At 53.1% G+C, this 20873-nt stretch overlaps 7 protein-coding genes across 7 annotated transcripts; 2 read left to right on the top strand and 5 right to left on the bottom strand.

The window, feature by feature from the left end:
* Nucleotides 1-667: 667 nt before the first annotated feature.
* G6M90_00g100600 (uncharacterized protein) lies at nucleotides 668-2404 on the bottom strand (the record flags this gene model as incomplete). Its single annotated transcript, XM_014690802.1, has 2 exons — nucleotides 668-1996; nucleotides 2102-2404. 2 exons carry the CDS (start codon nucleotides 2402-2404, stop codon nucleotides 668-670), a joined length of 1632 nt encoding a protein of 543 aa, XP_014546288.1.
* A 2498-nt stretch (nucleotides 2405-4902) lies between these two features.
* Nucleotides 4903-9508, top strand: VPS10 (Vacuolar protein sorting/targeting protein 10; the record flags this gene model as incomplete). Its single annotated transcript, XM_014690803.1, has 2 exons — nucleotides 4903-8777; nucleotides 8866-9508. The coding sequence occupies 2 exons, from the start codon at nucleotides 4903-4905 to the stop codon at nucleotides 9506-9508; spliced, it is 4518 nt and encodes a 1505-aa protein (XP_014546289.1).
* Nucleotides 9509-10399: 891 nt separating this feature from the next.
* Nucleotides 10400-12393, bottom strand: ADE17 (Bifunctional purine biosynthesis protein ADE17; the record flags this gene model as incomplete). The annotated part of the gene is made up of 3 exons (XM_014690804.1): nucleotides 10400-10555; nucleotides 10638-12120; nucleotides 12245-12393. The coding sequence occupies 3 exons, from the start codon at nucleotides 12391-12393 to the stop codon at nucleotides 10400-10402; spliced, it is 1788 nt and encodes a 595-aa protein (XP_014546290.1).
* An 858-nt stretch (nucleotides 12394-13251) lies between these two features.
* Nucleotides 13252-14364, top strand: G6M90_00g100570 (uncharacterized protein; the record flags this gene model as incomplete). The annotated part of the gene is made up of 4 exons (XM_066131579.1): nucleotides 13252-13462; nucleotides 13630-13675; nucleotides 13746-13871; nucleotides 14064-14364. The coding sequence occupies 4 exons, from the start codon at nucleotides 13252-13254 to the stop codon at nucleotides 14362-14364; spliced, it is 684 nt and encodes a 227-aa protein (XP_065987591.1).
* A 178-nt stretch (nucleotides 14365-14542) lies between these two features.
* csn-4 (COP9 signalosome complex subunit 4) lies at nucleotides 14543-15881 on the bottom strand (the record flags this gene model as incomplete). The annotated part of the gene is made up of 2 exons (XM_014690806.1): nucleotides 14543-14572; nucleotides 14652-15881. The coding sequence occupies 2 exons, from the start codon at nucleotides 15879-15881 to the stop codon at nucleotides 14543-14545; spliced, it is 1260 nt and encodes a 419-aa protein (XP_014546292.1).
* Nucleotides 15882-16618: 737 nt separating this feature from the next.
* Pxmp4 (Peroxisomal membrane protein 4) lies at nucleotides 16619-17657 on the bottom strand (the record flags this gene model as incomplete). Its single annotated transcript, XM_066131578.1, has 5 exons — nucleotides 16619-16995; nucleotides 17073-17203; nucleotides 17301-17327; nucleotides 17412-17527; nucleotides 17631-17657. 5 exons carry the CDS (start codon nucleotides 17655-17657, stop codon nucleotides 16619-16621), a joined length of 678 nt encoding a protein of 225 aa, XP_065987579.1.
* A 766-nt stretch (nucleotides 17658-18423) lies between these two features.
* Nucleotides 18424-20694, bottom strand: Poll (DNA polymerase lambda; the record flags this gene model as incomplete). Its single annotated transcript, XM_014690808.1, has 1 exon — nucleotides 18424-20694. The coding sequence occupies one exon, from the start codon at nucleotides 20692-20694 to the stop codon at nucleotides 18424-18426; it is 2271 nt and encodes a 756-aa protein (XP_014546294.1).
* Between the last annotated feature and the right edge of the window lie 179 nt (nucleotides 20695-20873).

Below are 20873 nucleotides of genomic sequence, written 5' to 3'. Positions count from 1 at the left end.
TAAACATCCCCGCTGGCAACTTAAGTCAATGGGGCTCTTTCACTTGGTCGCTGACGGGTAAATGAAGGAGCAACAGGGCAAGTGAATGGCCGAGAGACCCGAAAAACAATTGCATGTGATTTACTTGCATTGTGACTGATAAGCTTACATTTATGGCACAAGTAGCACAACATGCATGTAAGTTACATGTAAGTGGAAAAAATTGAACTGACACTGCACAGAACAAACATCAGCTGCAGCAGCATCTTGGTAGTCTTGTACAATACGGTTAAGTACATTATGTGCCCGAAACATACAAGCTTTACCCCTCGTCCTTGTCCACGGCTGTCGTGATGCCCGAGACGGTGTATGATAACAAAAGACAAAAAAAAACATGTAATAGTAGAATGTGTTTGAAAAGGGCAGATAGTGGCTCAATTTCCGTGGATTGAGTGCATGTCCAACACAACGGGGATAGATAACAAACTAAGAAACAAATTCAGCAGAGTGGTAAAGAAAAGGCTCTCATGAATCATGAGCCATTTAGGCGTATAAGTCGTCAATGCCAACACAAACTCCCCGTACAACCTTCGCGCAACAAGTACAAGACCACCTTGTTGAACAATCCTGATCCTCTGTCTGTAATCTTCTGGCGTCTTTCTCGGAAATACTTTTTTGCTTCAGCATCTCAGAAGTCCCAGAAGCTCTTTTGAGCGGCACCGGGGTTGGCCTTTCGTGAGGTAGGTTTCGGGGTGTCATCGTCACCACCACCACCATAAAGCCAGTCGCGGTTGGTACCCTTTCGGCCTCCCATACCATCACCAGCAATGTTGATCTGGTTGTCTTCCAAGAATCGGGCCTCGCCTCGTTTATTTTCCTTCTGGGCAGTCGGTGATTTATCGTAAGAAGACCAATTGGCGTCCATCATTTTAACAGCCTTCAGCCTTCCCTCTGGAATGTGGTGATTGCGCGAGGACTCAGGAGCAGGCGACTCGTCAGTCATGGCGAAGTGGGGATCAAAATCATTGCCACGGCCCTTCAAGTTGGTAATGTTACCGAGAGCACGCTTGGGCTCCGGCGTAGCACCTCCCTGATCAAACAGTTTGTTCTTGTACAAGCCGAGGCCTTCATTGTGCATTGAACCTCTAGGGCGGGTGTTTGCGCGCTCTTGATGTGGCAGCTTCTCGCCGTCATCCTGAAGCTCAAAATGGGTTTCGGCATCACGGCGAGCTTTCCCAATCTGGTGAGCTGAATCATCTTCCATATTGCTAGCCTCGGTGTCCCAGTGACGAACATCCTGTGCTCGGTACTGTTTGGTGGGCTGAGTTTTGTGGGGGGTGGTGAAGTCTTGGAAATCCCACTGGCTATCATGCTTCGATTTCGGACGATTCTCGAATGAGACACCAGGCTGAGGTCTGTCCTGGGGATCGGATCCATCGGCAAAGTCAAAGTGGCTATACCTTTGGGGATTAGGCTTGATGTATTTGTTCTTGGTGGTCTTGGGCGTGTCCTCCTCTTCCTCCTCAACATGCTCCTGGCCCTCAAAGATGCGCATAGGCTGAACATTCTTGCCCTGTCCAGCCTTGCTCGGCGAGACTGATCGATGGTGGTTTTCTCCGTAATGCTCACCAGTAGGATCGTCACCCAAGACATCGGCAAAAGACCGCTGTCCTTGACGGTGACCTGCATAAGGTGACACGACAGTCTCGGACTCTGCAGCTTCAAGCTCCTCTCGATTTCCAAACAGCTGCAGAGATGCATGGGGGTCGCGCATGGCGTTGTTGGAACTGCAGCGGGATCGGATCACAACATCATTGTGGCTTTCGGGCCGCGTTGGGGCTCCGCCAGTTGACTTGAGGCAGGACTGGATCAAAGTGAGTTGCTCTCTGCTATCCCGAATAGGCCAATTGCGGCCAGTCTTGCCGATGATTTCCATCTGCTTGAGTAGGGAACCCTGGTCCCATTGTTGACGGATTTGAAGAATCTTGCCCTCATCGTCGAGTGTTACAATGTGAATCTAGACATGGCAAGTGTTAATTGGAAGTCAATTCCCCCATGGTGCTAAGCAAGCCAGGCCGGCGCCGGCTAACTGTTAAGCGTGCAACCAAAGCTGTGAACTCACAATGGACAAATAGGCAACACGATCAGATAAGAAGTTGTCGTCCAGGCCGGGCAGGTAAGCGCCACCACTAGTTTGGAACTCCAGAGCCGTATCGACTTCGGCGACAATGACGGTTTGTCCGTCGACAAGGTTCAGGAACTCCTGCTTCTTGACCTTGACCTGCTTCTGGAGCGTGCCGAGGTGCTTAATGATCTCGGTAGCACCAAAGACGGACGTCGTAGTGGTGACATAGTGCAGCGAGGCCTTGTCAGCCAGGAGAGAGGAGCTGGGAGAAGCCAAAAACTGCTTGTACACAGAAGCCATGGTGTGTCTGGCTCGATGGACGCGTGAGATCAAGGCGTGTTTGAGGTTGAAGATGAGGTGAGGCGGATGAAGCGCCGGCGTTTTGTTTGTTTTTGTCGATTGCGAGGGGCAGGAACGTCGAACAGCGGGGCAGAAAGGCAAGGTGTCTATTAGTATCCTGAGTAGGTATCCGTGGCTGTTGTTTCGGCTCCGGCTGGCGGTTGGCGGTTGACGGTTTCACAAAAAGGAGGGACGGCGAAGATGTAGAAGGAGGAGGAAGAGCCGGCCACAAGAGAGCGCAAATTGATAAGAGAGAGCGGGATGGGCGAAGCAAATTCAGAATACTAATATGGCCAGGCCTGGCTTTTGCGTCGGCGAGGAGCCACAACTTTTCGAAGCAGGGGACCGTGACACGGCGACGACTGGGGCGTCGAGGCGTCAAGTCGTGACCTGGGCGAGGGGCCGGATGTACATGCAACAGTGGTAGCTGCTCTCACGCTGCTCACTTTTGCTGCACCGGGTTGGATGGGCAAATACTCGTTATTGCGTACTCCGTAGTCAGTCCTGGAGTCTTTGTGGCCGACGGCGCGTCTGCGTCACATTCGTCTGTCCGGGGAAGAAGCAAGTGACGGCGCTGGAAAATTGGAGGACGGGTCTGGTTGAGGCGGCAAGGGGACAGACAGGGGCGTGAGGCGACAACAGGGACCGGCAGGGACCAGCAGGGCAGTGCAGGGAGGTGCCACGAGCCAAGGAGCAATGCAATGCTGGGGTTAGAACAGAAGCTTCCGCTAGTACAACTTCAAGAGGGATGATCAATTGATGGCATTTGGAAAAAGGGGGATTTGACTGATTTGACCTGGTCAACAAACACAGTGGGCGTTGCCACGGCGCCGACCGCGCTGAGACGCGTTTATTACTTACCTTTTGAGGTCTTGTACGTCAAGTGCTGCATGTGCTAAGTACCTCCTAAAGTACCTAGGTACTTATTAGTAGCAATAATCCGCCAGAAGCCAAACAGTCCACCGACACAGCGTTGTATGTACATTGCCCAAGCGGACTTCGCAATAGACGCGCAGTGTCAATTGATATTCCAGTACAGCGCTAGACAGTCAGGAACGGTCACATCTGCGCTCATTAGCTTCAATGTCGACAGGACCGGGCACGTGGATCGCGAACAGATATTACATGCATATGCACGGAGTACTTATGTATTAGTAGGATCTACTCCGTACGATGAGTACCTGGTATGAAGGCTCTTTGGTACCCACCGTCCCCCATGTGTTTCATGCAGGTACATACTCCGTACTCCGTACTCATTCTGAGTCGCAGGCAAACGAGTCTTTCATCTCGCGACGCATGAGCATGAATGATGCTAACGGACAGGTGGATGCAATGCCAGCTTACAGCATGACTTTGTATACTACTATCCCCTGCCTGGATGATAATTCTAGTAGATTATTACCATCCCATCTACTGGGCATGGAGTGCGGAACGTGTATTGTACATGCAGAGAGTACTACTGCGTTTGACTTGACGCTTGCATGACGATTCGACAAACGCAGCCAGACGCCCTGACTCTGTTGAATGCCACCATTCCATGACCAGGCTATCCCAGCATGCCCTTGAGCCAAGGGACGAGGAAGGGTAACTGCCTCCCAATAGGTAATTAAATGGTTCGCCCCGGTTGAGCCGGCATCCTGTTCCGGCTAGCCTTGTGATTCTGCTTTCCGGGGATCGGTACAGTACTAGTTGTTTTTGTCACCTCCAAAGGTTGATCAGCGTCGTAGAGATGCATGCGGAAACTTTGTCGGACATTTCTGGCAAGTCAGAACAACAACGGCTCGCTGGCCTGGTGGTGCCCGTCGCGTTTCACGTGGTAACATGCATGTACTACGTACTAGTACATGCACACATGCGGCACACTAAAGCCCCGAGTTTTGCATGCTTCCCAATGCGCCTCAGCTTCGCTATGTTGAGCCAAAAGTCAGCACAAACGACATGTCGGTGAGAACTTGAAATATGCGCGGCGTTGAGGAGCCCTTGCGTGCTGACCCCAGCCGGAATGGTGTACTACTAGTACTAAGTACCACAATCGTGCTTGATGCAAGCGGAAACGAGTGCTCTCAAAAGCAGCATTTCCTCAAGCTTCGAGCAGCTTCCCATCCGGCTTCAACTGTGGCTTGAATTTTAAGCCAGGTCAGCCAGTCGACCAGTCACAAGCCACGGCTGGTGGTTCCAAGTGGCCCCTCACCCGCACCGCCCGTCAGCCCGTCAGCCCGCGCCACACTTGCCTTCACCGTTAAACACGGTGAAACGCCTCGCTTGCTGACGTCTGGTTCCAGCTCTAGCTGCTCGTGAGACAAGCACATGTGTCCACGACACACCTCCTCACCATCTGCGCGCACCCGACAGGCCCAGCATCCTCCTGTGCCCAAAGCTCGTACTCACGACCTTCCAAAATCTCCCTTCACTCGTCGACACAATTTGATGATCCTGGCAGCGCCCGCTGCTTCACCACGATGAGGCCGGGTGGCAAGGCAGCCGCCGCGTGGCGCATCCTGCTGTCCTCACTCTTGTGGACAGCTGTCCTCGCCAAAGATGAGCCGTCGATGACGGTCAATACGTTTGAAAACCCGCCATTGAACATCAACTACTTTGAGGACAGCGACGTTGTCATATTCGAAGACAAGATCGAAGGCAATGTCTACCGATCTGCAGACGCAGGCGTCTCATGGAAACGGGTCGACTCCGTTCCTGATGGCAAAGTTCTCGAGCTCATTATGCATCCTTTTGACAAGAAAAGGGCCTATATAATCACCCCCAGCAAAACTCAATTCCGAACTGAAGATCGAGGAGAGACGTGGACCAGGTTCAATACAAAAGCCCTTCCCAGCAAGTTCCAGCCCGAGGTCATGGTCTTCAACGCCGGCGATCCCGATCGAATCATATTCAACGCAATGGACTGCGATGGAATCTTTTGTGACGAGCAGTCAATGTATACCACCGATGGTTTCAAGAAGACCCAAGCCCTTCGTGTCAGCACGACAGGGTGTTGGTGGGCCAAGTCGTCTCCCGAATTTACCACTGGCGAACCCGAAACGGATAAGTCGCGAGTGCTCTGTATCGTTAGAGATTCAATATCTTTCTTTCGGCAAGAACAGAAGCTTGTTATTTCCGACGATTTCTTTGCTGTTCAAGACAAGCATATCCAAGAATTCGAACCAAACATTGAAATGAACAAAGGCGTCACCGGGTTCCTCAACTTGGCCGTGGTGAAGAAGTACCTACTGGTGGCAACCTCCTCCCCACACAGCGACGAGATGGCCCTGTATGTAAGTGATGACACGAAAAAGTGGCACCGAGCCATGTTCCCCAAGGACGACAGCCATGACCACTCGCATAGAATCAACCAAGGCGCATATACTGTCCTGGAAGGCACAAACTACAGCATTCAGGTTGACGTCATGACTTCGCATCCTTCACGGCCCATGGGTGTCCTATTTACCAGTAATTCGAATGGCACCTACTTCACCGAGAATATCCCATACACTAATCGCAATACCAAAGGCAATGTTGATTTTGAAAAGATCTCTGGTATCCAGGGCATCTTTCTTGTGAACACTGTCAAGAACGGTGCAGAAGTAGCAAAGGAGAAGACGGACAAGATCATCGTGAGCCACATCACCCTTGACGATGGCCGAACATTTTCGGAAATCAAGTCTGGTGACGACAGACTACATTTGCATTCGGTCACGGAGCTGGACAACATGGGCCGCGTCTTCTCCAGTCCTGCGCCAGGGTTGGTTATGGGAAACGGCAACACGGGTGAATCTCTGGGAAGGTTTACCGACGCCAATCTGTACGTCTCTGACAATGCTGGCTCGACCTGGAAGAAAGCTCTGGATGGGCCTCACAAGTACGAATTCGGCGACTCGGGTTCAATCTTAATCGCCATCAAGGACTCAGATAAGCCAGACATTAAGGAATTTTCATATTCACTCGACCACGGAGATAATTGGAAGAATGTGCCTTTACCTAAAGATCTCAGTATTAAGCCGGACGTGTTAATTACTACTCAGGATTCCACCAGTCTAAAGTTCATGCTTTTGGGTGAAAGGGATCGCACCTTTCACATGATTGCTATTGACTTTGAAGGGCTCAAAGAGCGAACTTGTGAGGACAAGGATTTGGAAGACTGGCACGCCAGAGTTGACAAAGACGGCAACCCCAGCTGCATCATGGGCCACAAGCAAACATATTCTCGCCGCAAGAAATCCGCAGACTGCTTCATCAAGAAGCCGTTCGAGGACCCCGTCCCCAAGACAGAGGACTGCGAATGTACCGATGCCGACTTCGAATGCGACTACAATTTCCAGAGGGACAAGGACAACAAGTGTGTCCTGGCGGGTCCCATTCCTGTGCCCAGTGAGGAGTGCAAGGACAACCCCGATGGCACGTTTAAGGGTTCCTCCGGCTGGAGGCTTATTCCCGGCAACACGTGCAAAAGAAAGAGTGGTGAACAAAAGGACGACCAGGTCGAGCGAAAGTGCTCTGAAGGCGACACAAAGCCCTCACAGCCACCTGCTACTGGCGAGATTGCTTTGAAGCAGAAAATCTTTGACTTTAGCCACGACAGATTTGAGAAGATATATCTCGAGAAGGGTGATGCAAGCACCTCCACAGACGAGACTGTCATTTTGTGGCCAGCATCAGATGGGAACCAAATTTGGCTATCTCAAGACCATGGCAAGGAGTGGAAGCAAGTTCTCAAGGGAGAAAATGTTCACGGCATTTTCCCACACCACTACTTTAATGATGTCGTTTACTTCACAACTGACGACAGGAAAGTCATTTACACGGTTGACCGTGGACAATCCTTCCACACCTTTCAAGCCCCATCAAAGCCAAAGACCGGCGCAGTGCCTTTCGCATTCCACCCAGATAGGAAGGACTGGCTATTGTGGATGGGTGAGACATGCGAGAAGGTCGGGGGGAAGGAGTCCTGTTTCCCCGAAGTGTCTGTATCAAGAGATCGTGGAGATAATTGGAAGACGCTGCGACGTTATGCAGAGAAGTGCGAGTTTACCGGCAGCTCTGCATACAAATTCCGCGACGAGAAGCAGGTTCTTTGCCTTGTCAATGTCGAAGAGCGTATGGATTCTAACCTCACCGTCATTACGAGCGACAACTTTTTCGACGATGAGCCAGTCAAATTTGATGGGCAGGTAATCAACTTTGCAACCATGAGCGAGTTTATACTTTTAGCGAGCAAGGATCCTGAGACTGGCGCCACACGTGCGGTTGCCAGCATGGATGGCAAGAATTTCGAGGTGGCACGCTATCCCCATAACTTTCACGAGGGACATAACGACGATTACACAGTGCTGGACAGCTCTACGCATGCCGTCAATCTCTTTGTTCGTTCAGAGGCTGGCGCTGGCCGGCTGTATGGCTCGATCATCAAGAGCAACTCGAATGGCACATCGTATGTCGTTAGCGCAGCAAATGTCAACAGCGACGCGGACATGTATGTCGACTTTGAAAAGGTTGCCGGGTTGGAAGGGGTAGCTCTGATCAATGTGGTTACCAACGCAGACAACAAGAAGGAGACGACGAATACGTTGCAGACCAAGGTTTCTCACAACGATGGATCCCAGTGGGGATACCTGCCGCCTCCCGCAAAAGACGTAGAAGGCAAATCGTACTCTTGCAGCAGCGCCAAGGGAGACAGCAAGTGCGCCCTTCACTTGCACCACTATACGGAGCGCGACGATAAGCAGCGGACGTTTGCCGCGGACACTGCTGTGGGATTCATTTTCGGCATTGGCAATGTTGGGGCCAGCCTAGGTGACATCAAGGATGCCGATACCTTCTTGAGTACTGACGGAGGCATCACCTGGGCAAACGTAAAGAAGGGACACTGGACTTGGCAGTACGGTGATCAAGGATCTGTCATGGTTCTTGTTCAACGAGCCACTCGCAAGAATGATGTCAAAACCAAGATTGTGTCCTACTCTACCGACGAAGGCAAGACCTGGAAAGACATGGAGTTCTCCGAGAGCGAAGTCACCGTGTTGGATATTACGACGCTTAAATCGGGAACCTCGCGAAACTTTCTTTTATGGTGCCGAGACAACAAGGACAAGATGATGACGGTTAACATCGATTTCAGCGGCCTCGCAGACAAGCCATGCAAATATAACGAAGATTCAGCAGCCGAGTCGGATTATACCTTGTGGGGACCTCAACACCCACTACAAGCCGATAACTGCCTGTTTGGCCATGAATCCAAGTACCTTCGCAAGAAGACTGATCGCAAATGCTACAACAACGAGAATCTCAAGCGCTTGGTGGAGTTTAAAAATTGCCCCTGTAAACGAGAGGACTTCGAGTGGTACGTCATCAGCCTGCTACGAATTTTCCTTTTGCCCCCTTCATCCCTTCAAGACTCGCTTAAGATAACTGGGCTAATCTGTGTCTAGCGCCTACAATTTTGAATTGGAAGATTCTGATTCTCAGCAGTGCCGACTGGTTCAGGGCTACCAACCTCTGTCGGGCAAGGAGTGGTGCTCCAGAAATCCAAACGCAACCTCATACTTTGACCCAACAGGTTACCGTCGAATCCCCCTCTCCACCTGTGAAGGCGGTAGGGAACTGGACAAGGCATCTGAGGAACATCCGTGCGAAGGCCATGAGGACGAATTTGAGAGGAAGCACCGAACCTCAGGCACGGCGATATTCTTTGCCGTGGTGATCCCATTCACATTGGCGGGGGCCATTGGCTGGTGGGTTTATCGTAACTGGGACGGCAAATTCGGCCAGATTCGACTAGGCGACACATCTTCGAGTTTTGACAGCGACCGCCCATGGGTTAAGTACCCCGTCATTGCGATATCGGCTGTGGTGGCAGTAGTAGCAACCCTACCCCTTCTTGTCGGCGGTCTCTGGCGATCGGCGACGGGCTCATACAGCCGGGTACGTGGCGGTAGCGGACAAAGCTGGTTCTCTAGTGGGAATCGACGGTTCACGACTAGAGACAGCTTCGCACGGGGCCGCGGTGACTATGCCATTGTCGACGATGACGAAGGGGAGCTGCTAGGGGACGATAGTGATGACGATGAATGAAAGATAAAAGAGACGGGGGATGGGAAGGGAGGGCAGTAAGAATCAGTGTCGGCGTTGAGCCGCGAGTATATTACCAGAAAAAGCCAGGAATGGCCGCTTCGCGGCTCCCCAGTCTTATTTAGCGTGGCTTCTTTGTATCTTGGACAATGTATGCATGATGAACTGACACGTGCGATCTACGTCACGAGCCGCATTAACTTTTAATAGCTGTAGTTAGTGTTGAAAAAGAAAGTGTGACGAGGAAAGCACCTGATTACGAGGCTAATAGACAACTCCAACTACTAATCCCGACTAAATTGCAAATATAATGTGTAAATTAGTGACGATACTAGCCAAGCCCAAAGTCCTGAAACTTGGCATTTACATCAAGCAATCAAGGCGTTTACTGTATCAAAAGAACGGCAAGTAACTGGTCATCAGTTTGAGAGGGGCGGGTGGTTGCCTGCCTACAGCACCGATGGCGACTTGGCGACTCATCTGCCTGCCGGCCAGTCTTTCATCGGGTGTTCATGAATATTTTCGCCCTTTTTTATGCTTTTCAAAGGCCTCAGCTTTGCTATAGCCTTGGTACCTTGCTTGATAAGCAGCTACACACACTGGGATACAGAGTCCAAGGTATTAATTCTTCGAGGAATATGCTAGAGCATCACGTTGAGGCGAGCATTAACAACTCCAAACACCCGAGGATATATACAGGATGGGGAAAAAAATTAAAACCCAACTGGAGTTGAAAGATTGCGGATATTCGAAAAGAGAAAGCCCCAATCCCAGTTCATGCCCACCGATTTCTCCCAATTTTTGAGATGCCCTCCCATGTTTGTCTTTTTCTTTTCCCGCCGGCTCCTACAAAACAAAAATCAAGTTGGTATTTGAACTTTTCTTTTGTGCTCTTTAGTGGTGGAAGAGACGAATGTTTTGTTGGACAAAAGTGATGCCTAGTTTTTCGGCGGTTTCAAAGACGGCATTGTCGTTTTGGCTGCCGCTTGGAGCGGCGATGTAATTGACTCCTGAGCGGGAGGTGCGGAAGACGTTGTCGATAAAGGGGAACTAATACGTGTTAGTCAATGCTTGAAAAAGAGTTGTAACAGGGGCGTGATCCGGGGTTCGGAAGAAAGGGGGTGCAACGTACGAAAGCGTCGCTGGAGACGCAAACATTCTTGAGTTGCTTCATCCAAGCTTCTCTCTCCTCGTCGGTGAAGGCAGGAGGAACCTTTTCGAAAATGGCCTCGAAAGCCTCGCGCTCGGCACCAGACTTGGGGAGCTCGCCACTAACGAGAAGGTCGATGGCGTTGCTCTTGTCGGGCCGTTTGGTGCCCTTCTTCCACTTGATGTTGAGGACACGCTCGTGGAAGCGCATCCACCAGTTGTCGGCCTTGTCGCCGGCAAGACGGGTGCAGTGGATGCGGGACTGCTGGCCCGCGCCGAGGCCAATGACCTGGCCGTTGTAGGCGTAGCAAACCGAGTTGCTCTGTGTGTACTTGAGGGTGATGGTGGCGACGGTCAGGTCGCGGGCGGCGTTTTCGGGGAGGGCGCCGGCATCCTTGGGGGTGATGATGGTGTCGAAGGACTTGGGGGAGATTTCGACGTCGTTTCGGTGCTGCTGGAGGGTGACGCCGTAGACAGTTCGGGTCTCGGTGGGAGAAGGGTTGTAGTCGGGGTCGATCTGGAGAACGAGGTACTTGCCGCCCTTCTTCTTCTTGAGGATCTCGAGGGCGGCATCCTCATAGCCGGGGGCGATGACGCCGTCGGAGACTTCCTTGGAGATGATGCTTGCGGTGGGGACGTCGACAATGTCACTGAGGGCAATGACGTCGCCGAAGCTGCTCATGCGATCGGCACCACGGGCGCGAGCGTAGGCCTGGGCGAGGGCAGAGCTCTCAATACCCTCGATATCGTTGACGAAGTACACCTTGCGCTCCTCTGCGGTCAGGGGAAGGCCAATGGCGGCACCAGCGGGGGAAACATGCTTGAAGCTGGCGGCTGCGGGTTTTCCAAGCGCCTGCTTGAGTTCCTTGACTAGAGGCCAGGCATTCAGAGAATCTAGAAGGTTGATGTAGCCGGGGGAGCCGCAGAGGACTTTGAACGGAAGTTTGTCGGAGACGGTGTAAGCGGCAGCAGGCTTCTGGTGAGGGTTGGCGCCGTATCGGAGAGCCATGTATTGCTCGCCCTGACCGGCGTACTCCTTGCGGAAGAAGCCAGAGATGGCAGTGTCGTAATCGGCCGTGTGCTCAAAGGCCTTGAGGGCATATCGGTTTCGGCTCGCTTCGGTGATGTCGCCCTTCTCGAGCTCCTCGAGGAAGCCAGGGTAGTCCCGGGGGTCGCTGAGGATGGTGACGCGGCTATGGTTCTTGGCCGCGGCCCGGATGAGGGTCACGCCTCCAATGTCAATCTCCTCGACAGCCTCGGGGATGCTGACGTTGACCTTGGCAACGGTGTCCTTGAAGGGGTACAGGTTGCACACGACATAGTCGACCTTGGCGATGCCCTGCTCGGCCAAGTCCTTCTCGTCCGACTCCAGGTTGCGGGCAAGGATGCCGCCGTGGACAGCGGGGTGCAGAGTCTTGACACGACCACCGAGCATCTCGGGAGCCTTGGTGATGGCGCTGACATCCCTGTTTTATTTTAGCCAACGGTTCATTTCTCTCCTTCTTCTTCTTTTCCTTTTTCTGTCCGGTGCAATGGCGGCGCGTGTGTATACTTGGGCTCTGGGCATGGGAAGGGGAGGGAAATTCATACTCGACGGCAAGGCCGGCCTCTCGGATCATGCGAGAAGTTCCTCCCGAGGCGAGAATTCTGACATTCTGTTGGATGAGGCCCTTGGCCAGATCCAACAACCCCGTCTTGTCGTAGACGGAGAGAATGGCAATCTTTTGGTTTGCAGACATGGTGAATCACGCCAACCTTTGTGAGGAAGGGGGACGAAAAGAGAGGAAAAGGAGGAATGAGACCAATTGCAAGTCTCTTCTTCTCGAGGATTGCAGAGCCGATCGGTGGCGGTCGCAATGAGAAGAGAAAGAAAAAAAAAGTTTTGGCGGGGTAACCAGGAATTTGATAGTGCATGTATCGCGATGGCGTAGTTTTGGTGGGTACTAGGGTCGAAACAGGCCGCAGTGGAGGGGGGTTGTCGGGTGCGCGGGGCAATCCGGGAGCGGCAGTCGTCAAGTTAGGGGCCGAGTAAGTCCGTGTCAGCGCTGTACGTGCCGTGGGAGGAGGGGTCAATAGCTGGTGCCAGGCATGTTAGTGGGGCAGCCGCATCTGTTGATAGTGTTTAGCACTCGGAATCATTAAGCACCAAGTCACCTGCCCGAGGTACCCGAGTCTGGTTTGATGTGCACATGCATTGATATGCTTTATTTCCATCCCATCAGAGAGGTAGATATTGCTGCCACGTTGCATTATTTACAAAGCTCTCGAGCGGGCAGAGGACGCCAAAGAAAAATACGCTCCTTTCGTGCAGTTTCAGAATGGACCTATCTACGGCGGAGGCTCGTGCATCGCCCTCAGTGCGTCGCTGTTGCTGTCGCTGTCACTGACACCTGTAGCTCGACCGCTTGCGTCTGATGCGCTTCACCTCCAACCAGCATCAACAGGTCCTCTCAGGTTCCCACACACAACGCAGCACAGCACAACACCAGACATACTTGATCCTCGGTCATCACCTCCCGTCGCGTCAACGCCCTCACTCCAAGCTCATACCCGACACATGCCCAAGAACTCAGCTACACGGCTAGCTAGCTGGCATCATGTCACCTAAAACGCTAAGCGTCCTCTGCTTCGGCGACTCCCTCACCTCGGGCTACTACGCCATGGGTCTCGAGTCCCATCCATACTCCATTGCCTTTGCCGCCAAAGTCCAGGAAGCCCTGCCAGACACCAAGCTTCACGTCTACACCAACGGCAGACCAGGCGACGTTGCTTCCTTCCAGCCATTTCGCCAGAGACTACAAGCAGAATGTGAGTGTAAACATGTCCCCTCCTTGCCAATTAATTCCACTAGGGGGGAGAGCGCGGTCATCCAAAACAACAACAGCTCTCTTGTATCGGCCGTGAACGCTGCACACACAAGCTGAAATGGCCACCCTCTCATCTGTGACGCACCAACTCACAACATAACATGATAGGTGATAAGCGGCATCACGACTGGGTAATCATCCTAGGAGGCACAAAGTATGCCCCTCCCCATTCTCTTTCAACATGTTGATAGTCGCGGTTTTTGCCTGTTCTTACATTTTCACAGCGATCTGGCTTACATGGTTCCCCCAGAGGAAATGTACAAGTCTTTCCAGGCCAACTGGGACATAGCCCTCGCAAAAGGCAGCAAGGTCCTTGCATTGACCATCCCCGAATCCCGGTCCAAGCCTGCGTGGGTAATACAGAATAGATCAGAGATTAACTCTTCGATTCTGGCCCACGAGGCGTTTAATTAGTAAGGATGCCCTTTTCTTGGCCTTTTGGGAAACAAAGAATAAACCCGCGTGGAAGACGCATAAGCGTCACGTCACAACGATGGGCCAAATATGGTAGCTGACCTTGTCTCCCCCCGCCCCCCCAATAGCCATGCTTTCGATCTCCATGCCAAACTGCCGTACCACTCTCTATCAGCAGAAGATAGGCAAAAGTACTGGGACGACGGCCTGCACCTGACAGACCAAGGCTACGAGTGGATGGGCGGACACATTGCCGACGGCTTCTTGGCGGCACTCTCCTCGACGAATGGTGTCAAACCATCGCCGGCGCCTAACAGCTCTAAACGGCCTTCCAGAACAAACGACAGCACCGTGTTTGAGGAAGAGACTGGCAACCCTGGGAAACTAAGCGAGGGATACGTGGTGGTGCGAAAGAAGGATTTGTGGTAATGGCCCAATTATAAACTAGGTTTATAGGATAAATGGAAATGAGACAAGTCTAAGATACTTCTTCACCGGGACTCCTTTTCCTGTGGTTTTTCCTAAAACGCCAAAGAAAAAAAAAGCAAAAGACTGAAAAACGTGTGCGCTACTTTTATGCCGCAAGGGATCGGGATCATGCATCCATTCACACAGCCAGATTTACTGCCACAAAGTCCTGTCTCATAATATTAGTCCAGAAACCAACGCTGGAGTACCTTTTTGACAAGGAATGTAAAAGAAGGAAAAAAACTCACAGGAAACTCCTTCTGCAGGGAATTGGTCACGTTTTCGACCTCTTCCGCCAGGCTCTCCACGTTGGCATCCCATCTGCGCATCTCCTTGCCCGCAATCACCTCTGCTCTGCCACTGCCCTTCTCCCCGGACGCTTCTCCGCCTTCAAACCACACAATGCCATCCAGCTGGTCTATCCGCCCGACGAGGCGTCCCTGCTCAATCATCCGGGCCGCCGTCTCCTCGGCCTTGTCCGCATCCAGCCCCAGCAGCGAGCCCAGGGCCCCAAACTGGATGTTGTTGAACAGCCTGGACGTGCCGAGCAAGTTGTGCTCGACGACGGCCCTCGCAAGGACAGTCGACCCGTCGGACGTCGTGGCCAGCTGGTGGGGCTCCAGCGCCTCGGCGAACTTATCTACCTCTGCCTGCGAGAGAAGCCGGTCCAGGAACATCTTCTCCAGGATTCCGAACTGATCCAGCTGCACGGACCGCTCGTCCTTGTACAGCCTCCCGAGCATGCGGCTCCTCATGGGCCCGGCGGGCGCCAGGATGGCGCACTTGATGGCCATGCCGAGGGTGTGCAGGCGCTCTTCCTCTACGACGGCGGGCGAGAAGCTAATCTCGTGGTATCGCTGCGAGGCCGACAGGAAGTCCCTCTTTGCGTCTTGGATACGCGCCTGCGAGAGTCTAAAGTGCAGGTTCAGGTCTGGGTCGGACACGGTGTGCATGATGTTCTTGAGTTTGTTGATGTACGTCTCGGCGGCCGTGGGGTCGTCCTCCTCGAGGTAGTTCCGGACAATGCGAACCCATATCCTGGCCTTTTCCTCGTCTGTGACTTTGCGCTGGGAGCTGTCGAGCGGGATCTCGGCCAGGACCTTGGCGGCGTCTGTAAAGTCCTCGTTGGTCTCGTGGGCTGTGGCCACGAGGTCGCAGAGGGTAGCTTGGGCGTCGAAGAAGGACGAGGGCTGTAACGAGAGCGCGGAAAGGGTGCGCGTGCCGACTTGGATCCAAATGTCGGTGTTCTCGAGGGCCTTGAGGGTCGCCACAAAGGCGCTGAGGACCGAGCGGGTGGCTACCACGCCGAGGGCCTGGCCGAAGAAGGAGTCGGCGGTAGCATTGAGGTCGTCAATGGCGCTGGGTCGTGAGGAGAGGTTCTTGATGTCGGCGAGGAGAGCTTCGTAAAGGGGTCCCTTTTCGCCGGATGCTGACTCGGCTTGGGTCAGAGCCTGGACGACCTGTGTGCTGGGCGCCATGGTGGTGCGGCCGTATATTCGAATTCTCCCCGTTGGAACCCAAATATGTTGTTGAGGCAAGGTCCGACAGGTGAGACGACGTGAAGGCTGGGGTGCTTACGATGCTGTTTGCATGTGGGGAAGCTATGGGGGAGCTTTAGCGGGGCAGTGACAGCTGTGGGCGTCAACTGATGCCACTGCTCTCATGCAGAGTCTGATGTCAACGGGTGTTTTTATAGCCCGTGGAGAATCTTTGGCCTGATGTATCTTTAGAGAACTAGATTTGTAGAGTCTACTCCGTACAGCGGGTTGGATAAGATAAAGAAAACTTGGAACTTCTGATTAAGCTCAACCTAGGCATACTTGGCCTCGTCCCAGATGAGGAAGGAGCAAAGTCAAGCCTGACCTAATAGGTCATGTTTGTGCAATAACTACTAGACTTATGTCGTATCATGGCCATGGACACTGGACATGGTGCCCATGAACCCAAGATACATCAACTTGCAACAGTCAGATGCAACAGCAAGTGCTTTGCACACAGTTGTATTGCAAATTTTAGAAGGGACCCATGCTATGCCACAAAATAAACCCCAACAGTAACAAGGTAGCTTTCAACGCATTTGCACAACGCCATCTCCTCAACCTCTCCCACTCCCATCATGGACGACGAATCCTCAGCCAGAAACAAAAACCCTTATACAAGTTCCATCTAAAAACCATCCTCTTTGCGGATTGGTGTATATACATCTCAACTCTATTCATTTGTTATGCCACAGCAGCGTCCGCAGTCCATCCCACTCGTCGCAATCCTTGTAGATATACACCATGCTGCTGCGCAGGCTGGACTGCAGGTCCTCGGGATGCGTCTTGAAAAGATACATGACCATGGCCCAGGAAAGGGAGGCAAAGGCCGGCCAGGCGTAGTAGCTGATTTGAGAATGCAGGGGCTCCTTAGAGACGACGGGGAATCCGTGCCCGGGCTTGACGGCAATGCGTGCCAGCGCCAGCGCGACACGAGCAAAGATGTAGATGACGATTTGCTGGCTGACAGACGAGACCTTGCCGTTGCGCTTTGACCGCTGGCCAAAGACAATGTAGCCGCCCAGAAGACCGGCGATGAATGTGTCGTAGGGGCCTAAGGCGCCATGTCAGTTTAGAATTCTAGCAAAGGGTTTCTATCCCGGGCTCGACAGGATGGCGCGCGGCACGTACCCTCCTTTCCGGGCGTTGGACCCCAGTGCTTCAGCGCAAGCACAGTCAACTTGTATATGGTTGCAAATCGGGCCAGGTTGGTGGCATGCTTTCTGGTAGCCCTCCACACGAGACTAATCTTTTGTCGGAATCTGTGTTTCCCCGCGGAGCAAGGTTCCGTTGTGTCAGCATATCAGTTGGACCAATGTCGCCTTCATTCACGGTTCGCGGGCGGGCAGGCGGACGTACGTTCCCGATCGGAAGAGGAAGATCATCCTAAACGACGCGCCGTGTTAGCTTCCCAGCATTCCTGGATTCGTATATTTTGTAGGCTGCAGGCACATCAATCCGTCTACTTACACCAGCGCATGTGGAAACCGGACCTTTGCTCCGTAGACGGCGCCATTGCGGGCAGTCTTGACGAGCGACAACAGGTCGTGGTATCTCGGGTCAAGCGCGATGCGCTCCAGGGCGGCCTACACGGGAGCAGAGCCGCGGCCCCAAACGTCAGCGTACAATTCTCAAACTCGCTCTTCAAAAGCTCCAAACTGCGCCGATACTGCGCATTGCATCCCGTACCTTGAGAACTTGGACCGACGTCGCCATCTTGTGCCTCGGCAGAGGGTGGGGATGTAGGTATGTGATGTCAGTCGCAAAGCCGCACGGCGAGAGGCAGCGGCCTGGTTTGCAGGCAGAGGGCGAGGCTCAAAGGGGGAGGTTGCCTGGTTCAAATCATCGGCATGCGGATTGACTGATAGTGAAGGAAATGCGCTTGGGTCGGTGTTGGCAGAAGGGTTGACAGCTCGAGAGGATGCAAGAACGCAGACAGACATGTCCGGGATAATATTCATCTGTCTGGTTGGAGCCTCGGAATGCGGCTTCGGCTTGTGTTGGCTGCGTAGCGCCAGCTGCTTCAATCCTGGCCACCGGCGGGGCCTAGCACTGTGCAGCCAGACCCAGTTGGCCGTGACTGGGAGTTTCCGTGCTGTCATGGGGCACTGGGCCATGCAGGTCTGGAGCCGGCCGCCCCGCGACGGGGCAACACGGTTGGACGGGCTTGAGCTTGAGGGGCAGATGACGCACAAAGTTTGGCGTCCCCGTCTGTCCCCGTCCTCTGTGCTGAGCTGCATCTTTCACATGTCAACGGTCATTTCCATGTCATCTTTAGCTAGTACTACTAGTACTACTAGTATTGACTCCATACCAGCGGGCACATGGATTGACCAGAAGTGTCAATCACGTTGCAATAAACCCGTTACATACCATAACGGAGCATAGATCCAAAACGGCAAGTTCCCCGGCCCCTTTTGCTCAAATGGCGCATCTGGTTCTTCTGCACAACTTACATCCATCCTGCTTGGCCCGAAACCCGTCAACACCACCGCTCATGAGGTTCTCGCCACTTGACGCCCAAAATGTCAAATATCTTCCTCTCGTCCCTGCCCTCAACCAGCTCCCCCTCCGTGACGCGCACCCTGCCAGGTCCCCGAATCACATCTTTGTACAGGCCCCTCTGGTTCAGACGCATCCCCTTCTTGGACGCTAGCAGCCGCATGCTGCGATTAAAAATGTCGTTGCCAGTAAAGTAAATCAGCGCGCCGCCCATCTCCGACGCCGGCACGAGCAGGAAATCGATGCGTCTCCAGACCGGCCGGTAGTCCCTGTCATTGATGCCCTTGGTCTTGGGGAGGACGCAGCACCCGTGCCATTTGCTCCCATCTCCGCCGGCGTGAAACGACGCCAGACGCGCCGTGAGAAAGCCGTCCTTTTCCAACGCACGAACCAGTTCGTCGAGAAAGGGGCGCAGCTGCACTACCGACTCGGTGCCTAATTTCGTCACGATGAAATCAATGTCGCCGGAGCTGGTAGAGCCTCTGCGGTAGCTCCCTCCAATAATCAGCTCGGCCTGCGCATCAGTTCTCGCCGCCATCCTCCTCACAAAAGCCCCGAGGGCCTCCACCTCACGGCGCGGAATCCTCGTGTTGAGGTCGTCGTAATGCTCGACGCCAACTCGCTGGCTGGGGTTGAGCTTGGCCTTTGACCTGATGTCCTCGAGCGTTCGATATCCTTGGGAAATCCACTGCTGCGCCTGTTTGTTCCCCACGCCGTATATCCGCAGAAATACCTGGAGAGCGCCATCCATCGGTTCGTCCTGCGCATATTCCAGTCGTTGGAGTTTGTTTGTCGTGACAATCTCCTCAATCTTCTGCGCGATTCTTCGCCCAATATGGGGCAGCTGGAACGCCTCCTCCTCTGTAGTAATCCTAGTCGCTTGCCTCTTCAAAGTCGTAATCGCCTTCCGGTAGCCCGTCGTCCTCCAATGGTCATTCACTCGATCGTAGTAGTTGGCCATGCTTTGCAGAACCTCAATCGTCCTTGAGTTTGGGTTGTTCTGATACGCATCCTGAGCTCCAGCCTGATTGCAAGCAAACCGATCCTCAAACGGGGTGTGCTTGCCACCAAATCCGCGTTTCTTGCCCGGCCCAGTCGTTCGCTGCTCTTCTTCAGATGACACTCGATCCTCTTCCGCATGTGAATGAGCCTCAGCCCCGTCCGTCGTAGATCGGCTATCGTAGTCGTCGTCATTCTCAAGCGGAAGGCCCTTAAACTCCTGCATCATCAAAATGTACTGCGACAACTCATCATTCCCATTCGAATTGTTTCTCTCAGATTCCTCGCCAGAAACCCGGTCTTCGTCCTCCCTACTTCTAGGGACAACCTTCTCTCCATCAGCAGCCCCCCCAACATCCCCCGAACCAACACGCTGCGAATCCTCCACATCAGGCGTCCCCAACACCGGCACAAAATCCCACCTCCTTAAATTCCTATGCTGAGGCTTGATCTTTAACGACTGGGTCGATTCCTCCGAACTTGCCACCTGCGCTTCCTCTCCATTCTCCTCATCTCGCTCTGGTTGTCCCGGCACCACATACTTCCTCTGCCTCGCATCCACCACCGCCCTGAATCGAATACAATCAATCGGATATTCCTCATTCACCAACTTCACTTTCCGCCCCAAAACAATCTTTTCCACGTCCTCGTACTGGATTCCCTTGTCGACAATGACGTGCGTAGCGCTCTCTACGTCTGGCGTCCACAAAGCCCCGTACTCACGGGCCTTATTTATGCGCAGTCTTCTTAAGGGCGCGATGTCATTGTTGGGTATATAGTAGAACGACAGGCCCTTGAAGATTTGTTCCCGCTCCGGGCGGAGATTGATCGAGTCCCGTTTCCGTTTCTTGGGGCCCGTTGAAGGGGAATCTATTGTCTCAGAGCGTTCAAGTGAAGTCACGCTATTCTTCTTCAGACGAGCTGAGTCGGGTATTATAGTGCCATCTTGGTCGAGGAGGCTAGTGAGGCGGTTGCGCACGAGATTCTGAGGCGTGGCTTTTATAGTTGTTTCTTTGGATAAGCCCGGTCGCTCAATTTTCTCTATTTGCTTCCGTGGTGATTTATTCTTCCGTGCCGCATTGCCTTCAAATACTTGCGGTCTAGGTGGGATAGTCCTTGTGTGGAAGAACCGTGCCCGTACCAAGCGGTCTTGTTCTTCAAGTTCGTCAAAATCATCTGCATTGTCTTGCAACGCCTTTAATCGATCAAAGTAGGCAATTTTCTGGTCAAGAGATGGCTGTTCAAGCGCCATGGTCAGAGCCTGGCTCGTGACGGGGTACGTTTGATAACTCCGCGATAATACGGATGCAGTTTTTTTGCTTCAACACAGCGGCAACAAGATCCTGGCTAGTTGCATCGTTAGTTTTATGGCATCAGAGGCGAAATATAATAGCTTCTCATGTTTGCTAGTGACTGCGCCGGTTGTCTGGT

This window comes from Metarhizium brunneum, chromosome 6 (genome assembly GCF_013426205.1).
Source record: "Metarhizium brunneum chromosome 6, complete sequence".
Taxonomy (NCBI): domain Eukaryota; kingdom Fungi; phylum Ascomycota; class Sordariomycetes; order Hypocreales; family Clavicipitaceae; genus Metarhizium; species Metarhizium brunneum.
Note: the sequence above shows the minus strand (reverse complement) of the source record. Positions and strands in the feature narration are given on the sequence as shown.